Source organism: Pleurodeles waltl, chromosome 7, assembly GCF_031143425.1.
Source record: "Pleurodeles waltl isolate 20211129_DDA chromosome 7, aPleWal1.hap1.20221129, whole genome shotgun sequence".
In the NCBI taxonomy this organism is placed as follows: Eukaryota; Metazoa; Chordata; class Amphibia; order Caudata; family Salamandridae; genus Pleurodeles; species Pleurodeles waltl.
Genome location: NC_090446.1, coordinates 604221244 through 604241983, shown reverse-complemented (window position 1 = coordinate 604241983; position 20740 = coordinate 604221244). Strand labels below are relative to the sequence as shown.

Genomic DNA, 20740 nt, shown 5'->3' with positions numbered 1-20740 from the left:
GAAGAAAAACAACTTTTAACACTCTGAGCCCAAACACTAGATGGCGGAATCCTGCATAGCATGTGAATCTGCAGCACTACATGTCACGAACAGATGTACACTGCGTAAGTGACATTATATATATATATATATATGTATGTATATCTAAATTCTAAAATATTTTGATTGCCCACTAAAGCAAGCATTGCTTTCTTGATCACTGAGTACTGCTTTTCCTGTGGGCTGTCTCTACGAGATGCAGAAGCAACTGGTTTCCTTTCTTCCTCCTCTTTGTACCAGCATAGCCCCCAAAATCTGTGCAATTGTATCCAAATATTCAAAGAGGTGCCCTATCGCAACCCTCCTAGAAACTCCTTTTTGATTCAAGCAAAAGCCATCCCTCAGCCTTCTCTTCAAACGTGTTATCCTTTTCTTCTATAAGCAAGTGAGCCACTCAGCAGATAAAGCGAAAATGGAGACACATTTTGAATACTATTTGCAGAGACCCAGGAAAGCAAGTAGTTGGTCTCTGTAGGAAGGTTGAGGGGGGATCCTCAACAGCCTTCAATAACTCATTCAGTCTTTTATTGTACTCGTCTTGGCGCTGTGCAAAAATTTAAATGCCTCCTTGAGATGTCAGATAACCATTTTTTACATTAACAATTTAATGTGCTAAGTGCTGAAACACAGTCTCTGCTGGTGCCAACCCAAATGGCATGTTAAGACTTTCTGCTACTGCAAAGGCCATACACGTTTGTTTGGTACTTTGGAAAATCTGACCTGGTAATCTGATCGCCATGGGGTCTGCCTCTGATGTTTGGGTTCAATGCATACCTCAAAGTCCTACAAGGAGTGCACTCTTATGAACCAAAAGACGATCCTGGACTACAAAGCGAAGTTTTATGTTGCTGAACACCAAAAGAAGCCTTAGAAGTCCTTCTCCAAGTCGAGGGTGTGACCCGTTCCCACAAAAGATAGTCATCAAGGCCAAAGTCTCTATGTGAGTTGCAGTCCAAGCTAAAGCACAAAAGGGCCAAACTGGGTTCGTCCCAGCCCCATAACTCTCAACCTGTTGGCCCTTGCTCCATTGCTCTATTTAGATTAATCTTAAGCTCAGGATATCATTACAGATAAGTAATTCTATGCCTGATGTATCCTAGAGTCAAATAGTCTGGTTTTAATCCCTGTTCTTTTCTACCTTTGATTACATGCTGAGTTTTCAGTGCCACAAATAGTCAACCAAAAATCCTTGAGCCCAAAAATCCACCACCCATACAGTATCCAAACAACAAGCGTGTTATCAAGTTTGAACACTTGTGCAGGTTTTGTCTTCCAAAGTCAGGGATTCCAGTAATTTTGACCAGTTTTCTCACTGTTCATCTTACTGAATTCCAGAAAACAATTTAAGCCCCAGATGATGTTTATTATGGAGGTAGATTTTGAAGAGGGCCAGCAACAATTGACTGAGTACAGAGGGTTCCTAAATTTAGGTACTCTTGTTGTTCGCAATTTCATTAGTAGGGTCATCCACTGAACCCAGAGGCTTTAGCAATTTCCATGTGGACCTTGAATTAAGGTGAAGGGCTCACCTCCATTTTAAAATATTTATATTCAGTGGACTGTAGAAGGTTCAAATGGTTCTGAAATGTGACATACCCCTGAACTGGTCTCAAAGAGGTGTGAATGTGGACTTCATTTTGGTTCTTCTGAAATATAGCAGAAGGCAGAGCATATTCTCCACAATTAAGTGATTGGTTAGGGGTAGCCCAGACTCACCTCTGTTAAAGACAAATGATTTTGCCACTCCTCAACCTAGGTCTTGCACTTAATGAGTCATTCCTCTCCAGTCCTTCTTCAGTCTGGGTGCCATGTGGTTCCCCAGCCCCCTCAGTTTGTTGAGATATTTTCCACATTGATTCTCCAGTCAGCTGGCATTGTTTAGGTCTCCTTGGGCATGGGATTAGGAGGACTATCCCCAGCCGGTACATTCCAATTATTTGCAAAGCAGATTAACTGTCATTCTCACTTTCGGACAACTCATGCAAAGCTTCATGCTGGACCCTGGACTTAAGCCTGCCTGGAGTGGAAGCTTCAGCCTGGCAGGAATAATTCTCCTAATGATGCTGCTCTGCACAGCGGTGCAAGTACTATTCAATGGCCATACATTGTGCAAGGGGCAGTGTTTAACTTCTTTCTGTGGTGGAGTTTAGACACCAAAACCATTCAGTGATCTGCCTTTTTCAATCATACTTTTCACCTTTCCAGGAGGAGTGCTCTTCCAGTTATGTTACATGTGTTGTCAGATTCAGCCTAAAATCACATATCAAACCTTTCTGCTCAGAAACAGCTCTGCATCTGTTCTTATTGCCTGTAGACCAGCGGCAACAGTTTGACACCTTTATGAGTAGGTTTTACTAGAACAGGGAGGAAGCTTACTCTAATAAAGGAATTAATTGATCACATTGTCCTAAAAAGTATTTGAGGGTTGGGAACTCGGCCGGGATACTTGTTTCCAGTTTGGTATGTCCATCTGGTTACCAGGTTGTGATAATATAATCATATAATATATTCTATAACATATTGATAAAATATTCATATTGATACTATTATTATTCACATATTGACTCCATTGAGAGTTTGAAAAAGGTATTGCTATCTATTTTGTTTATTCAATTAGAAATTTGCAAAGGGGATGTAATAATTGAAATTATATAGCAGAATATCTTGACCTTTTCAAACACCAAGTAAAGCCAGCCTTCTGTGACTGAGAGACCAACTTGCGCAGCACAACCTGGTGTCCAGATGGACCCACCATTTACCAATATCAGTAAACCAAACACAGGCCCCATACATTTCCCACCCATTACAGAGACAAAATGTGAGATTGAACTGCCCTTTACCCATTGAGAGCCAGTTGGCGGGGGTACAGAAGAGAAGGCCTGTGTCTTCTGAATATTAACTGGAATGTGAGTAAAGGTCAAGTCACAGAAAATAACCATATGGGTGATGCTCCTCCCGTAGATTCACATCACTGTTAAGTGACTTGACTCGTAGAAAAACACAGATGTCCATTAAAAAAGGACATGGCGGGAAGACACAGATATTCCAATCTTTGCAGAGGACTGCTGTCCATGGCCACCACCTCCTGTGTCAGACTGCTAAAGTTGCTCCTTGCTTGGTGACTCCTAGCCATCCCATTAGGAAATCATTTTAGAAAAGTCATCTGTATTTCCCAAAACATAATACATCTCTGCCTTATTCTCAACTGTGAAGTCGCCAATTTGTTAGGCGATGGACCACCTCTGAGGATTAAAGGTAAACACTCCTTAGTTTCAATCCATTTTGTTCCCTCTGGAGGGGAGTCTGTGGCTGATGACTGCTGCTCAGTGTGTGTCCTACTTTTCTCAATTTGCTGAATGAGACCTATTCTGACTAGCTTCTTGGAAGCATCTGCATTACAGAGAACTGACCATCATAGTCTATTGGTCTCATTTGAGATGTCATTAATAATGTCATCAGTGATGTCACTGACCATGTTATGAGTGATGTAATATGTGAGGTCATAAGCAGTGCATTGCAGGGACGCAAGTTATAGTTAGCTCAAGTAACTATAGTTGCTGAATTTTAATGTTTTTATACGAGTGAAATCTGAGCCAGACTAAAACGTCCCTGTAACCTTTGTTTTTTTCAGTGTATATATGTGTACATGTATAGTCTTAAGAAAGCCTTTTCTGCAGTTATTCCTGGCAATATTTCTAATGGTTATGGAACATCTCCTGGCTGGAGAATTCCACTGTACCCAAACATTATCAATGCTGTTAACCTTAGGCAAACACAAATCAATTTCAGAGATGCCATATACAAATAATATGAAGTCCATGCACACTACTTTTCAACATGTGTGCCTCTAACGTAAAACTGCCTTTTTGTGGTGTAGTTGACATTACTTTGTAATCAATTATTATTCATTTAAGTAATGGTTGCTGATTTTCATTATTTTGCTGTTCTGCAGAATTGTGTTGTTTCGGAACCAGACATGCGGCAGTCTCCTATTACTCCCAGGTCTTCAGGGCCCAGAGCAGGTATGTTATCCTAGAAATGTACTTTGCCACATGTCTAGAAGACTATGCCTTCCAGAAAGTGATGGGCTGATTTTTCTGCTGGCCCCTTCGGTTCTCTTGGCCCTAAACCTTCCATTGCAATTTCCAGATACTATCTAGAGGTTGTAATGGGGTAAAATCAAAAGGATGCTTTCATCTTTTTTGTTTAATAAATTGTTAAATTGCGTTTGACTGAGTGTGGAAATTGACACATGTTGACAGTACATTGAGTAATCTGTTTTGCCCATCTCTCATTTGTCTACTGTGCAGCTCCTTTAAAATGGCAGCAAGCGGTTCTTTTATTGTCTACCAGGAGTGAAATAAACATCCATTATATCTAGCCCATTGTTTGCTTTAATGGCTTTAATATTTATACTTTAAACATAGTCAGGCTAAAATATTACTCATAGTTTTCTATTTGCATCCATTTTTAAAATTCTTAGATGAACAACAACATTCAGATATTTGATATCTGATAGAGACTTGTAGCTGCAGATTCCTTACCTTAAAATTATCTCCAGACATTAGACTAGATCAGAAATTCTTTCGTGGGCAGTACCCCTGCGCGCCTGTAGGTGGTGTTGTCTATGCCATAAGTGATGTTTGCGGTGTCTATTTGGGTACCTCCTCAGTGCACTGACATCAGTTCTTTTCTTTCCACGCCAGTCAGCACAGATCCAGAGTAGAGCCACCCCTTAGTCACTTTCTGACGTATTTTATTTCTGACTTTTTATAAAGGTATTTTTTTTTTTTTTAGGTTTTCTTCCTAGTGTGGCAGGGATGTCATCTTGGGAGGCCGGCTTCAAGCACCAGTCACCGCTTGATGTCTGCCACACATTGGCCAAGAAGCTCATTTCACCAGAGGTAAAGCTCCAGAGCTAAAGCTGCAATCGCTGCTTTAGCACATGGAGTTCAAATCCTGGACATTTGCCAGGCAGCAATGAAGGGGTTGTTGCATACGTTCACAAAACATTACTGCTTGAACAGTCAGGTCCATTAGACCGGGCACTTCGCCGGTTTTATCCCGCAGGACTTCCTCATATGATTTGCTCAGCAAACCCACCTCCGAGGAGGTATTGCTTGGGTATCTACCCTAAGGTAAGGCATCTGTGGCTAGAACTCTATGCCAGATGAACAAGTTACTTACCTTCGGTCATCCTCCCTGCTCTGCGAACAGATTTCTAGGGACAGGGTTGTTCCTCATCATGGCCCTAGTTTTCCACACCAGTGGTTGGTGTTCTTCGTGCTCATGGCGTGGAAAGTTGTGAAGAGAAACTGACATCGGTGTGCTGGGGTGGCGTCTGTATAGACATCACACATATCACTTCCAGCATGGACGAGGCCATCCAGAGCTGAAGGACGCCACCTACCGGCGTTCAGGGGTACTGATGACAAAAAAAAAATCCAGATCCAGTCTGACACCTGGAGATGATTCTAAAGTAACGAATGTGTGGCTAGATCGGCTGATCGTACTGAAGGTAAGTAACTTGGTCTTCCACCTAAGTCAGTCGAATTTGTTTATTTTGAAAGCAAAGTTACATATATTACAGCAGGTGGCTCATATTTGACTTCCAAAACCAAATATTAGAACAGCCTTATAATTTTTCCTAAATATTTAGTGTTTATTTTTGGATTTTAATTAGTAAAAGAAAGCACATAAAATGCGTTTTGTTTTGTTGATCCACATGGGCAGAACTGCTCAATAAATATTTGCAAAAAATGTACGGTATCATGCAAAGATGATTTCCATGGTACTGTGTGCAAATTTCAGTTATTACATCCCCTGCACAACTTTCTTGTCACTTAAATCAAATTGAGATATTTGTACTTTTTTTGTTTGTTTCCTGTATAGTACAGATTTGTGACTAATATTTCATTGCATTTAGCCTGGAAGTTATGATAGATAGCCATATAAAAATTCTTTCCAACGGTACATGTATGCAGTTCTAATATTGCATTGTCTATTAGAATTTCTAGATGCACATATCAGAATATTAGTACCCTTTTCAAAACCCAAGTGAGGTGCTTAGAAGATAGTCTTAAATTTAAAAAGCAGGTTCTGTTCATGCCAAAGTGTATTAATTTTGGAACAGTAATTAGAAGTGAAAAATGTTATCAGCTTGGCAGCATCAAGCCAATTGACGCTGTGCATTACTTTTCCATGATTTATTGCATTCATTCGTTTTTTTGCTGCTCCTAAATGTCAATCTAAGTCATCATCTTGTAGGACATACACAATAACAGAAATTGTCCATTTTCCGTGAACGTAGGTGAACATCCTCAAAGGAACATATTAATCCTTGACCATTTTACAGGCACATAAAGCCAATCTCCCTAACTGCAATTGTATGCACAAAGAGAAATCATAGAGTGAAACCACCATATCCAAAAAGGGTTCTGTTCCTGGCACATATTTTTATACATGTTATCATGTGGTCCCAACATTTTTTTTTTCTTTCTTTTTTTTATTTTATAAAACTCATTTAAAGTTTTGCATCTTGTAACACCCCAATATCTTGTCAGTTTTAGTGGCGCTGCCCAACTGTATTTTGGGTCTAGGATACGCTGAATGTTTTATGTACTTGAGCTAGCCGTGACAATTACCAAGTTTACTCACAGGGGCAACTAATCATAAAGACTGTTTTGACATAGCAGGACTGTGGGATTGGTGCTGAAGTGGTTTCAATATAGAACCAGCATAATAGCGGCTTGCTTGATTTTGCCTTGTATGCCTAGCTCAGATGTTCTTTTTTAAATTGTTGGTTGAGGTTTGCAGTACTAGATAACATCAAGTTCGCAATAGCCATACAGGACGAAGTATATTACATTATACCTGCTGCGTACAATGTATCAGATTATCAGTGCGGAGGATAGACTAAGGATGGTCGCATCGTTTCTAAAACAACAACAAGAAATGAAAGGACCAAAGTTTCAAACTATGAGCCTTCATCACTGATAAAAGGCATCCTAGAATTAGGATTTGAAGATTGGTTGGTGGCCTTGCCGAGCGTGCTGTACCCATAGCAAGCATGCTAGCATAATGCCTGTATTTTTAACTCAACCTGCTATATACTGTGATATGGGGTTTCAGTTGTTCGCTATGGTCGGGGATCATCGTTGAGATCAGTCTAGAGTACGTGTATGAACTCATCCCATGCTGTTGCTATGGGATGTTTACGTGGCCCGTGGAACTCCCACTGCCATAATGCGGTTTGCCAATGTGGGACCCCTGGGAGCGACGCTGCCTTCCACGTCATCACTATCACATGTCTAGCCAGGGGCATTGCTAAAGCGATGAAGCAGATGGCGGGCCCCTGCCCTTTTTCATTTATAAAGGCTCAAGTCACAACTGCCCCTGTTGTTCAGGTCTTGTCATCCTGTTATACGCGGTAGTGTTGTACAGATGTCATTCTAGAATATTCTTGCTTGCGTACAGTCCTAGAACATGTGTATCATGTTAGCTTGAGATGGAGGACAGTGGGACAATCGGGAGATGCTGTAGGATATATTCTGTGGAATGTAGACGTGTGGAATAGGCCTTGTGGACGATGTTGTGCTGTATATATTGGAATTGGACATTGCAGGAGTTCTTGCATGGATAAATGAGTGTTCTTTTCCGTTCTTTGGATGTTATGGGGCACCTGTTTTGCTTTCCTTATCTTATGACCGAGCTTACAAAACTTCTCTGGAATGCACTTCTAGTTTGAAGAAGACATTTATTATTACTTCACCACGAGGTTCCTGAGAGACGAGATTACTAGGTTGGAAGCACACGTTTAAAAGTAGTTGCAGCAATGAAAGCAAAGTATATCAAAGTACTTCTCGGTTGCAATGTACACTGCAAATACATGTGATTATATTATAGCATAACTTCAAAGGAAAGAATAAAAGTCAAAATGTCATCACCGTAGGGCCTATCACTGCTCGTCATCCTTCTCATACCTGCAAGTTGATGACTCCTGTTAAACTGCGAGAAAGAGATTTTCCACCCAAACGGGAGGCCAGGCAGCTGATGTCCTATCCTGACTGAAGTCCTGGAAAATGTCCCCTTGCTGCTGCCCAGGGCCACCGTGAAAAGCCTGCTAACAGGCCACTTAGTCTAAACATGCTGGCTCAGTGGGGGGAACCAAACAAGAGCCTGGAGAGTGGCCAAGTCTCCAAACTTCTTGTTCGTTCCCAGGCTGGATTGAGAGGTAAACACCAAATATACGCTCTCTTATCACGTTAAGGTTCGTGTGAATTCAATTTGAAAAACACAGCTTGGTCTACCATGTGGAAAAACACAGCTCATCTGCAATGTCTCATCTGCGCTGTCTAACTCCACATTAAAGCCAATAGGCAGCTAACCTAAATACCAAATGTAATGGCTAATGCCACGTTAAAGCCAATAGTCAGCTAAACTGAATACAGAATGTAATGTCTAATGCCATGTTAAAGCCAACAGGCAGCTAACCTAAATACCAAATGTAATGTCTAATGACACGTTAAAGCCAATAGGCAGCTAAACTGAATACAGCATGTAATGTGCTTCTAATGAACATTGATCAACTAATATGCGCAGTGGTGAAACACAAAGTCATTGGTCAAACACAATTAATGGCATAACAGCACCCTAGATCTTATTCTTATTGCTGACCCAAGGCAGTCAACAGTTCTATCTCGAATGGCTCTTAAGATTCATGATATTAGTTTCCTACATTACCAAATGAGAAGAGTGTTTGAGCTTTTGGGGTTGGGAGGAGGGGGGATTCTTTGACTGTGAAACCCCACAGACATTCTAGCTCAAGGACCAAGATTCTATGTGTTAGAAAGGATGCTGGTTTCATTCAACATTAGACTAAGGGGTTCAGGTTGTCCTTTTGAAATAGGTCCCTGAATTTGGTCAGGCCTAGTGAGTTGTCTCCTAATCTCCCTGCTGCTGCTCAGAAGGCCGCCAGAGTTTCCAGAGGGATGTCTGGTGCAAAATAAGCCACCCGGGCGATATCTACAGAGCTTGCCTATAGCTAGTTTCAGTTGTGGCTGCTGCCAGGAACGGGTAAGGGGGCAGGAGGGTAGTGTGCAAAGCGGGTGGCACAGGAGAGCAGAGAAAGAAAAAAAAAAAAGGACCTGCCCCTCCGTGATCCGCTGCTCCTGCCACCTCTCGTCTTCTTCCCTCCCTAACCATCAATACGCTTCTCTCATGCTGTTACAAGTGCTGCAATTAACCTTAGCGATCAGAAATGCCACTCAGTCTGTAGAATACAGCCGGGTGTAGAGTTTAAGTGTGCATGTCAGTTTGGCCGGCCTTAGACGGCCGGCCAAAGCTGACATGCGCACTCAGAAGCACACCACTACTCTGCTTCCACTTGTTGACGTGGAGGAGACTGGCCCCACCCTATGTAAGCGGCAAAAATAAAGTGATAATAAAATACTTTTACTATCCCTTTATTTTTCCGCTTCAGCAGCTGAGCGACTCCTCCGCCATAGCGGAGGGGCAGCCCCTTCCAGTTTGTGACACTTGTAGTAAAGTGGTGAGGTACGTAGTGATGCTTTAGAAAGGAACAGTTTTCGCACTTTATGTAGCGCATCTCTTCCAAATGTGGCTGATACCTCACCCTGCCAGCCAGCTGGCCAACCACTGAAGCTGGCCCACAAGATAATAGTGCTTAAAATTTGGTGTCCCAAATCCGGCATTATCTGTGGATGTTAGAAATGGGGTCTTTGGTTGGCTGCCAGGTTACCCCCTGTCCAAGCAAAGACCCTCACTCTAGTCAGGGTAAAGGAGAATCACCCTTAGTTAACCCCCGCTCACCCCCTTGGTAGCTTGGCACAAGCAGGCAGGGCTAACTTCAGAGTCTAGGTGTAAAGTATTTGTGCCAACACACACAGTAACTCAGTGAAAACACTACAAAATGACACAACACAGGTTTCGAAAAATAGGAAATATTTATCTAAACAAAACAAGACCAAAACGACAAAAATCCAACATACACCTGTCAAGTTATTAATTTTAAAAGCAAAAGTCTTACATTCTTTTGTAGACGGTAAAAACACTGTTAGCATTGAAAAGTACCTGGGTAGCGTCAAAATAACACGCATGGGTGCGTTATTTTGCAGATGCATCTCGGAAGGAGCGTCAATATTTTCCCCGCCCTGCGGTCTGTGCATGGATTTTCTGTCTTGGTCTGCCAGCTTCACCTTCCAAGGCCTCAGGAACTGGATAGGGCACCACTTGGCAGGGCAGGAGTCTCAGCAGAGAGTCTAGGCGCTGGAAGGAGAAGTCTTTGATGGCCCTGAGACTTCAACAACAGGAGGCAAGCTCAGGACAAACCCTTGGAGATTTCTTCTCAAGCAGGAATGCACAACAAAGTCCAGTCTTTGTCCCCTTGCAGCAACTGCAGGATAGCTCCAAAAAGCACAGTCACAGGCAGGGCAGCACTTCCCCCTCAGCTCTTAAGCTCTTCTCCAGACAGAGGTTCTTCTGGATGTCCAGAAGTGATCTAAAGTCTGTGGTTTTGGGTGCTCTTCTTATACACATTTTGGCCTTTGAGGTAGTCCTACTTCAAAGGAAAGTCTCTCTTGTTTGTGAAATCCTGCCTTGCCCAGGCCAGGCCCCAGACACACACCATGGGGTTGTAGACTGCATTGTGTGAGGGCAGGCACATCCCTTTCAGGTGTAAGTGACCACTCCTCCCCTCCCTCCTAGCACAGATGGCTCATCAGGATATGCAGGGTACACCCCAGCTCCCTCTGTGTCACTGTCTAGAGAGGTGCAGACAGTCCAACTGAAACTGACCGAGACAGGGAATCCACAGACAGGCAGAGTCACAGAATGGTTTAAGCAAGAAAATGTCCACTTTCTAAAGGTAGGATTTTCAAACACACAATCTCAAAACCAACTTTACTAAAAGATGTATTTTTAAATTGTGAGGTCAGTGACCCCAAACTCCAAATGTCTATCTGCTCCCAAAGGGAATCTACGCTTTAATCATTTTTAAAGGCACCCCCCATGTGAACCTATGAGAGAGATGGGCCTTGCAACAGTAAAAACCGAATTTGGCAGTATTTCACTGTCGGGACATATAAAACACATTAGTATACAGGGAGTGCAGAATTATTAAGCAAATGAGTATTTTGACCACATCATCCTCTTTATGCATGTTGTCTTACTCCAAGCTGTATAGGCTCGAAAGCCTACTACCAATTAAGCATATTAGGTGATGTGCATCTCTGTAATGAGAAGGGGTGTGGTCTAATGACATCAACACCCTATATCAGGTGTGCATAATTATTAGGCAACTTCCTTTCCTTTGGCAAAATGGGTCAAAAGAAGGACTTGACAGGCTCAGAAAAGTCAAAAATAGTGAGATATCTTGCAGAGGGATGCAGCACTCTTAAAATTGCAAAGCTTCTGAAGCGTGATCATCGAACAATCAAGCGTTTCATTCAAAATAGTCAACAGGGTCGCAAGAAGCGTGTGGAAAAACCAAGGCGCAAAATAACTGCCCATGAACTGAGAAAAGTCAAGCGTGCAGCTGCCACGATGCCACTTGCCACCAGTTTGGCCATATTTCAGAGCTGCAACATCACTGGAGTGCCCAAAAGCACAAGGTGTGCAATACTCAGAGACATGGCCAAGGTAAGAAAGGCTGAAAGACGACCACCACTGAACAAGACACACAAGCTGAAACGTCAAGACTGGGCCAAGAAATATCTCAAGACTGATTTTTCTAAGGTTTTATGGACTGATGAAATGAGAGTGAGTCTTGATGGGCCAGATGGATGGGCCCGTGGCTGGATTGGTAAAGGGCAGAGAGCTCCAGTCCGACTCAGACGCCAGCAAGGTGGAGGTGGAGTACTGGTTTGGGCTGGTATCATCAAAGATGAGCTTGTGGGGCCTTTTCGGGTTGAGGATGGAGTCAAGCTCAACTCCCAGTCCTACTGCCAGTTCCTGGAAGACACCTTCTTCAAGCAGTGGTACAGGAAGAAGCCTGCATCCTTCAAGAAAAACATGATTTTCATGCAGGGCAATGCTCCATCACACGCGTCCAAGTACTCCACAGCGTGGCTGGCAAGAAAGGGTATAAAAGAAGGAAATCTAATGACATGGCCTCCTTGTTCACCTGATCTGAACCCCATTGAGAACCTGTGGTCCATCATCAAATGTGAGATTTACAAGGAGGGAAAACAGTACACCTCTCTGAACAGTGTCTGGGAGGCTGTGGTTGCTGCTGCACGCAATGTTGATGGTGAACAGATCAAAACACTGACAGAATCCATGGATGGCAGGCTTTTGAGTGTCCTTGCAAAGAAAGGTGGCTATATTGGTCACTGATTTGTTTTTGTTTTGTTTTTGAATGTCAGAAATGTATATTTGTGAATGTTGAGATGTTATATTGGTTTCACTGGTAATAATAAATAATTGAAATGGGTATATTTTTTTTTTTTGTTAAGTTGCCTAATAATTATGCACAGTAATAGTCACCTGCACACACAGATATCCCCCTAACATAGCTAAAACTAAAAACAAACTAAAAACTACTTCCAAAAATATTCAGCTTTGATATTAATGAGTTTTTTGGGTTCATTGAGAACATGGTTGTTGTTCAATAATAAAATTAATCCTCAAAAATACAACTTGCCTAATAATTCTGCACTCCCTGTATGTCATAGCCTACCTTAGGGGTGTCTTACATGTAAGAAAAGGGAAGGTTTATGCCTAGCAAGTGGGTACACTTGCCAAGTCGAATTGGCAGTTAAAAGCTGCACACACACACACACACACACACACACACACTGAAGTTGCAGGTGTGCGCCATGTTTACAGGGCTACTAATGTGGGTGCCACAATCAGTGCTGCCAGCCCACTAGTAGCATTTGATTTACAGACACTAGGCACCTCTAGTGCACTGTGCTAGGGACTTACCAGTAAATCAAATATGCCAATCATGGAAATCCAATTACACATACATTTTACTTAGGAACACTTGCACTTTACCACTGGATAGCAGTGGTAAAGTGCCCAGAGTAGCAAAAACAGAGTCCAGCACACATCAGCAACCTGGGAAACAGAGGCAAAAAGTTAGAGGAGACCACACCAAGGATGCCAAGTCTAACAGTGGAAAATTGCATTTTAGTAAGGGCAACTCTCTGTCTGCCTGCATTCCAACCCAGTTCACCCAGCATACAAAACATTCTGTGGAGGATGGTAATGGATAGGTTTGGAAGGTAAGTGAGCATCTTCCAAAGCATGACCATTTTAGATAACACGACCCTGCTCTGTACAGTGAGGAAAAACAATTACCAAAATGGACTTTGGGGCCAGAGGTAGGTGATGGCTGTCATTTATTTGTCCTCAAGAAGATCAGGAGCAGGATGGGATATATTAATACCCAAGGATCGTAACGTGTGGCTTTCCCATTTAATCTGGGAATTATCTACCATGGTAGTCTATGGAGGACAGTCCCGATGTAACAGAAATGTTTTTGTCCATTTCACCCCGGGACAGAGCTGCTCTTGAAGTTGTGCGATTCTTCTTTATCTTGCATCCCTTCCTATATGTCCATAACATAGAGGAGAACTTCATTGTTATACAATGATACCTCATGCGTCTCCCGTCAGATAGGAATACCCCAGGTTCTTCTGGAGTGGCTTAGCTTCTCGTTAGAGTGAAGGGCAGCGGGGACAAAGGGCAAATGTGACACCTTCCCCGGTCCACTGAAAATGGAGCTGATATTATCTGACCATTTTTTCCCTGGCCCTGGGTCTCTATATAGCTGTTTGACCAGATTGGTTTTCTTGCCCAGTACACCCACTCGGTAAAGCATTACAAACATATAGTTCCAGTTCAGCATGTCAAAGGCTTTTGCATGGTCTAAGACCAAGCAGATAAAATGTGGCCATTACAGCGGGGCTTCCTTTAGGATTCTCTGCAGGCATCTCAAATTAGGGGAAGTAGATCTGCCTGGGATAAACCCAATTTGGTTGGTATGGAACAAATGCGACATGCCCTCTAGAAGCTTATTTGTGAGAATTTTACAAAGTATTTGTAATCACATCCCATCATGACTAGTGGCCTAAAGAATGCATCTTCAAGGGCGTCTTAGACTGGCTTGGGAAGGGAAACCAAAAGAGACTTGCACTCGGAGTAAGGTAAGCACCCCGCTGCCAGTACCGTGTTGTATGATTCAAATAGTTTTAGGATTAATAGATCAACATACGTTTTATAGACGTCTATGGGCAAACCATCAGTACCCTGGAGTTTTGCAGGCTGGAAAGCTGCTTATGGCACATCTGATTGCCTGCTCCGATATCTGGGCATTCAGAGCCAGTCCATTGCTCTGCTGCCATGTCGGGGATGTGGTGATGGCCAGGTAATCTTTTGGTCCTGGGTGTTGCATGTCTTGCATGGGGCTATAGTAGAGTTGTTAGTGGGTGGCATAGGTGTTGGTGGATGTCTGCCTGTGAGTATGCTATAGTAGATAGTCCCATACGAATAGCTGTTACTGGCATATGTGCTGTCTCTCTTCTAACCAGCCATGCCAAGAAACAACTAGGTTTAAACCCTTCTGTATGCACTTTTGCTTGATATGCCCTATAGTCTAGGTTTTTTAAAGACTCAAGGAAGTTGGCATGGCGCTCACCCCGCAGAGTGGTTCGTGCCACATCTTCAATCACAGCTTTGGCTCCAGTCCCCTCAGAGTACTCTTCTATTGGGTACGATCCCATTTCAGCATACCCCTTGCACCAATTAGTGTGTGTATATGCAGTGACCTCTGACAACTGTTTGCATAACCTCTCACTGCACCAGCCATGTAGTGGCTGTATTTGCATTGCCAGTGATGATGAGTCTCAAGAGTAGGGGGTTATGTTTGGATAGAGTTCTACCCAGATGCTCACTATCTGATACAAACAGTGGTCTGGACATCCCACTTCAAGTCATCATCGTCGAAGTGGTGCAAGTCAAAGACGCACAAGAAGTCGAAGTGCTCTTCGGCACTGCATCTAGGCCCTGCTCCCAGTCTCCACTCACAGAACTTGCAGCTGGGTCCGCTCCCCACTTCCCAGTGTTCCATAGAGCTGGAGCTACCCCTGCTCAACTCAGGGAAATCAATGATGCCATGCACTCCATCTTTAGGCCATCAGCTTCCTCTATCATGCCTTCAGGCTCCATGGAGCTGAGTTTCTGTCTGATGCCAGCTGGGCCCTTTGGATCTAGCCCCGGATCTGGACTGATGGGGACACCAACATCTGTGCCAGCCAATATCCTCTCGCCAACATTTCCAGTGCCACGATGCTTCTTTAGGAGAACCCTATTGTTCTCTTTGACTCCGAGGCTGCACCGTCTTGATACCACTCCCCGTAGACACTGGCACTATCTGGGCCATATCAACTCATCCTAGATTTGCGATCCTTGGGCAGTCCCGCTTTCCCAGAGAGGGGTGATAATGAAGAGGGCTATGGAACTCTGAAGAATTATCCCTACCAGGGGTAAAGTTGGTATTTGCAAACCAGCAGATAGCTTTGACCTACAGCTGCCCTCTATTAAGGTCAAAACCAACATTTTGATTGATGTGCTTGAAGCAGGGATCAGCTGTGCAGGCCTGTACTTCCAATTAATGAGCCCTTCACTGAATTTCTCATGGTAGCCTGGGCCAGTTATTCCACCGGAACTTCTGGGTGCGGGATGTGTGCCAATCACCACCACCCTACTGCTTGAAACTGGGCCTTCTAGACTCAATATCCCTCTCCTGAGAGCGTGGTGGTGCAGGTCTTGATAGCCAAACTCAGCCTGAGCGCATTTCCTACGACTCATCTTGACAGGGAATTAACAAGGCTGGATACCTTCAGGAATATAATCTTTCCTTCCACAAGCCCAGCATTGCGGTTGGTGAACACCACATGTCTCTTGGGTCGCTATATCCACTCATTGTGGGACACTGTTGCTCAGTTGCTGCCCTTGCTTCCCAAAGAGGGACAGACAATCTTGAAACAGGCACTGCTAAATGACCGGGACGTTGCAATGTCCATTAGTCGTGCAGACTACACACCACTAACTCACTAGGCAGGGCTATGGGCTCAGCGGTGGCTCTTTAGCTGCCACACCTGGCTGAGATAGACAGGCTGTTTACAGGATGTCCAATATTCCCTTGTAGACATGCCTTTTGCTGGCTCCTGCCTATTCGATAAGGTGGACATGGAGCTTGAGCACTTTAAGGAGAATTGAGTCATCCCCAGATCTCTCATTGAGTTCCCAACAAGAGCATCAGTCTTCATTTATCCACAATTTCAGCCTTACAGCCCCAGGCCTGCAGGCTTCTCTGCCCTTTCGTGACCAGGGCAGTGGATCCCAAAGAGTATGTGGAACCAGCGTACTGCCACGGACTCCAGACTTGATTAATGGATCCTCAACACGGCCCCCCCATCCCATTGGCAGCAGGATCAGGTACCACCTGCTCCAATGGCAAGCCATACCCTCCAACAAGTTGGTGCGCCAGATTGTGCAGTGGAGTCATACATGCCCTTCCAATCCTGGAAACCTGCCAACCTTGCCACCATCTGCAGAACAGCTGACTGAGGGACATCTTTTTTTTGCTCCATCAGGATGTGCAGTCTTTGTTGGCCAAAGGAAGCCATTGAGAGGGTGCTAACATCAGGAGGACATGATTGTTATTCCCACTACTTTCTAGTGCCAAAAAAGGTTGGCTCTCCATCTTTTCAAACGCCTTTCTAGGAAAGAGAAATTTAAGATGCTCACTATGGATCACGTTCTGTCTGCCTTCGATCCCGGAGACATGGTGGTAGCATTGGATCTTCAGGAGTCGTATTTCCACATTCCGTCTTGCAGGCCACAGATGTTACCTGTGATTCATGGTAGACCACAAGTAATTTCAGTTCCCTATGCTCCATATTGGTTTCACCTGTGCCCCTTGGGTGTTTATGAAAGTGATGCAGCACACCAGTGGACCAGGGGTCCCAGTATTCCCTTACCTCGACGACTGGCTGTTGAAGACAGACTCACCCCAGGCAGTCTTCACCCACCACCATACTAGGGTGAACCTCAATTAGGTTCACTGTCAACTTGCCAAAGTCACAACTGACTCTTTCTCAGACGCTCCCTTTCATAAAAGCCATTCCGAACACTGCAGCTATGTGCCTTTTCTCTAGAGCAGAGAGTCTAGGACATTTGGGCAGTGGTCCCCATGTCTCAAACTCAGTCCTGAATTTTAGTGATGCTGACTGAGGTTGCTGGGTCCTATGGCCTTCTGCATCCTGTTGTTGAAGCTCGCTCAATGGCATATGTGGGCTCTGCAGTGGGATCCGATGTCCCAGTGGGCACTACACGAGGGAATCTATCCAACCTAGATCAGATTTTGAGGGAAACTGCAAAAGATCTGCAGTGGTGGTTGACAAACCGCAGTTGAAACAGTGGCAGAGCCCTCTAACTTTCCCACCTATTGTTGACAGTGATTACCAATGCATCACTTCTGCCTTTGGCAGCTGCTAGGGAGAGTTGGAAGTCCGTGGGCTCTGGTCTCCGGCGGATTCCCAGCTCACTATCAGTCTCCTGCAGCTGCAGGCGTTCTGCTTGGCATTGAAGGCCTTCTTCCCATCCATGTGGGGTAGGCTGGTTCAGGTGTTGGTGGACAACACCACTGCCATATGATATTGCAACACGGAGGGCAGATTGGGATAATGGACCCTGTGTCAGGAAGCCTTGCACCTCTGCATTTGGCTCAAGCGCTAGGGCATCTTCCTCGTCGTGCAGCACCTGGCAGAATATCTGAACACTATGGTTGATTACCACAACCGTTGACACCTTGCGGATCACGAATGGCATCTACATCTGAAGGTGGTGCGAGGTCTCTGCTGACAATGGGGAGATCCTAGGCTCAATCCATTCGCAACCAATGAGAATGTGCAATTGCAGTGTTAATGCACTTTTTTGTTTCCAAAGCAGCTCTCACTCAGAGATGAGATCCTCTTAGAATGAAACCTGGGCTCCTGCCCTGGGTTCTCAAGAAGATCTGGAACGACCAGGCCCAAATCACCTTAGAGGCTCAGCTCTCTGAAAGGAGAGTTTGATATCCTGAACTCCTGAGTATAAGCATCTGTCCTCTGGTCAGGCTGCCCCTTCGGGAGGACTTCTGTTCCAGCAGCTGGACAAGGCCCGTCACCCAAATCTCGTCACAAGCCACCTACATGTGAGGAGATTGAGCGGTGACAGTTGAATGCCTTTGATTTACCTCCCGATTTGTGATGCTGTCTTACTAGCCAGGTATCCCTCAACAAAATCTGTATACACCTGCCGATTTGGACAAAATGTGTGGCTTGGTGTTCTTCACGTCATGTTGACCCACTTTATGCTTCCTTGTTGGAGGTGGTGGTGTCTGTGTGATCATCAGCCCAGAAAATCCTTGCCTTGAGCACTGCACAAGGATTATCTGTCTGCCTATTGGCTTTTTGTGGTTACTGGATCAGATTCAGTGTCCCCTGTTGTGACACTTTTCCTTAAAGGTTTGCAACATTTGCTCCCTCATAATATTTTCATCATGTTCCCATGGAACCTTAATTTTGTCTTAACATTTCTTAAGGGCTATCCGTTCGAGCCCCTACATAATTGTTCTCTGCAACTTCTGACTCTTAAGACTGTCTTTTTAGTGGCCATTACATTTACCAGGTGGGTCTGTGAGCTTCAGCCTCTTTCAGCTAATCCTCCATACGTCAGCTTCTCCCAGACAAACTGGTTTGTTGGTCTCGCCGCTCCTTCCTATCAAAGGTGGTGACTCCATTCTACATTGGCCAAAACATCGCACTACTGACATTTGTTGCTCCACCCATCCTTCAAAGGAAGGAGTGGAGCAACAACAAGTCCACTGTATTTTTACATTGGAGCTCCAAAAAGACCACTGTATTTTTACTTTGATTATACCAAAGACCACCAAGGTGAACAATCAGCTTTTTCTTGGTTTCGCAGGAGTGAATATAGGCTGGGTTGTGCAGAAGATATCCATCTCTTGTAGATTTTACTTTGCATTGAGATCTGGTATGCACTTTTTTAAGAAGCAGGTACCTGAGGGCTTGCGGGGACATTCCACCAAGGCCAATACCTCTACTACTGTATTAATAAGCAGAGTACCTGTCCTGGACATCCTTCAAGCTGCTGCGTGGTCATCACTATATTGCGTTCATGAAGCACTACTGCTCTGACTGTCAGGTCTATCGAGATGGACATTTCCTGATTAGAGCCAGTTCGCACACCCATGTACAGGGATGTATTACTTGGGTATCTATTCTAAAGTGAGGAATCTGCAGCTAGAAGTCTCTATCAAAAGAACACGTTACTTACCTCAGTTTACACCTTTTCTGGTAGAGATTTTATCTAACTGCAGAATCCTCACGACCCTCCCCAATTGCAAAATGGGCTCTTCACACTGAAGCTCGTACTCGATTCTGGATCTTGCTCATAACATCATTCACTCATGGCTCTGTGTTTTTGGTGCAGAAATAGTCACAAAAGGAACTGATGGCTATGTAAGCGCAAGCGTGGCGCTTACATAGGCACCCCACACAACACTTCTGACGCAGACACTGCCAAGCCGATCACTGCCACCTACTGGCAGTCAGAGGCCCTATTGAAGATTTTCCAGACTAAGTCTGATGCCTGGAGATTATTCTAAGGTGAAGAATCTGCGGTTAAATGGAGTCTCTACCAGAACTTGTTTCTCTGGTACACAGTATTATCAACATTTTTAAAAATCAGTGATTATCACAATTTAGTTTTTTCTGTGAACATTGTTTTTCCTGTGCTTATGTTTGCTTTCCGCTAAGATATTGACTTTATATGTACATGTGTAATGTGTTGTATTAAAGGACAGTGTAAGCCTTGTCCAGGTGTAGGAAACCTTCTACCTGCACAGAAGAAAGTCAAAGTCCACTTACTAGACTTTTCTTGTATCTGGAGAAAAAAGAAACGGATCCCACTGCCTCAATTTGGCTGGTTCTCTCGGCGGTGGGAACTACACTTTGAGTGAGAGCATCCACAATGCTCAATAAGTTAGTCTTTCCATAGTTGGCACACATACACACCCTGTTGCCCACTTCACCCAGATGTAAAAAAGCAATCCTCCTTATATCCTTCTATTCAGCCTTTTCCACTTTCCACATTTTGTCTCTCACCACAAGGGACTGCCACTTGCCGCATGTCCCCGGGGATTTGCTAATTCTCTCAGGCACTTTCCCTTTTTCCCCGCTTGAGACACTCTCCTAACCACCTCTGTTCTCAGGCAGGATACAGTTATACCATGTTGATGATTTGAAAATGCCCATGATGGAGAAGTAAGATCATAAGAAATTAATTTTCTGATAAATACTTCTTACTGCACATTCCTCACCTTACCCAGCTGCCAGAGTGGGCCCGGAAACTTTGCATAACAGAGCTCCTGTGTGCCGCTAGGTGTTGATGCGGCTTAGCATAGCCTTTGTTTTAAAACAACCCTCCCCCTTTTGTCTTTGGTGTTTGGGATCGAAAGCAGAATGTCATTTATCTGGTGCAGACCTTAGATTTAAGAGCTCCCAATAGAGGATGAGTCTTTGTTAAGGGTCTCCAGTGCAAGCTCGTTCTAAGTTAACACAGAGGTTTAGTTCACCCAGTGGGAGTTTATATCTTCTACTCCAAAAGA

General features: G+C 44.1%; 1 protein-coding gene across 4 annotated transcripts in view; it reads left to right on the top strand.

The window, feature by feature from the left end:
• The window catches only part of LOC138304453 (histone-lysine N-methyltransferase, H3 lysine-36 specific-like), a 1084114-nt gene that overhangs the window by 647125 nt on the left and 416249 nt on the right, over positions 1-20740 (top strand). For all 4 annotated transcript variants that reach the window (XM_069244523.1, XM_069244520.1, XM_069244521.1 and 1 more), the window contains one exon: positions 3992-4061. In XM_069244523.1, the coding sequence (XP_069100624.1) occupies positions 3992-4061 (70 nt within the window). The remainder of the gene's footprint in view (positions 1-3991; positions 4062-20740) is intronic.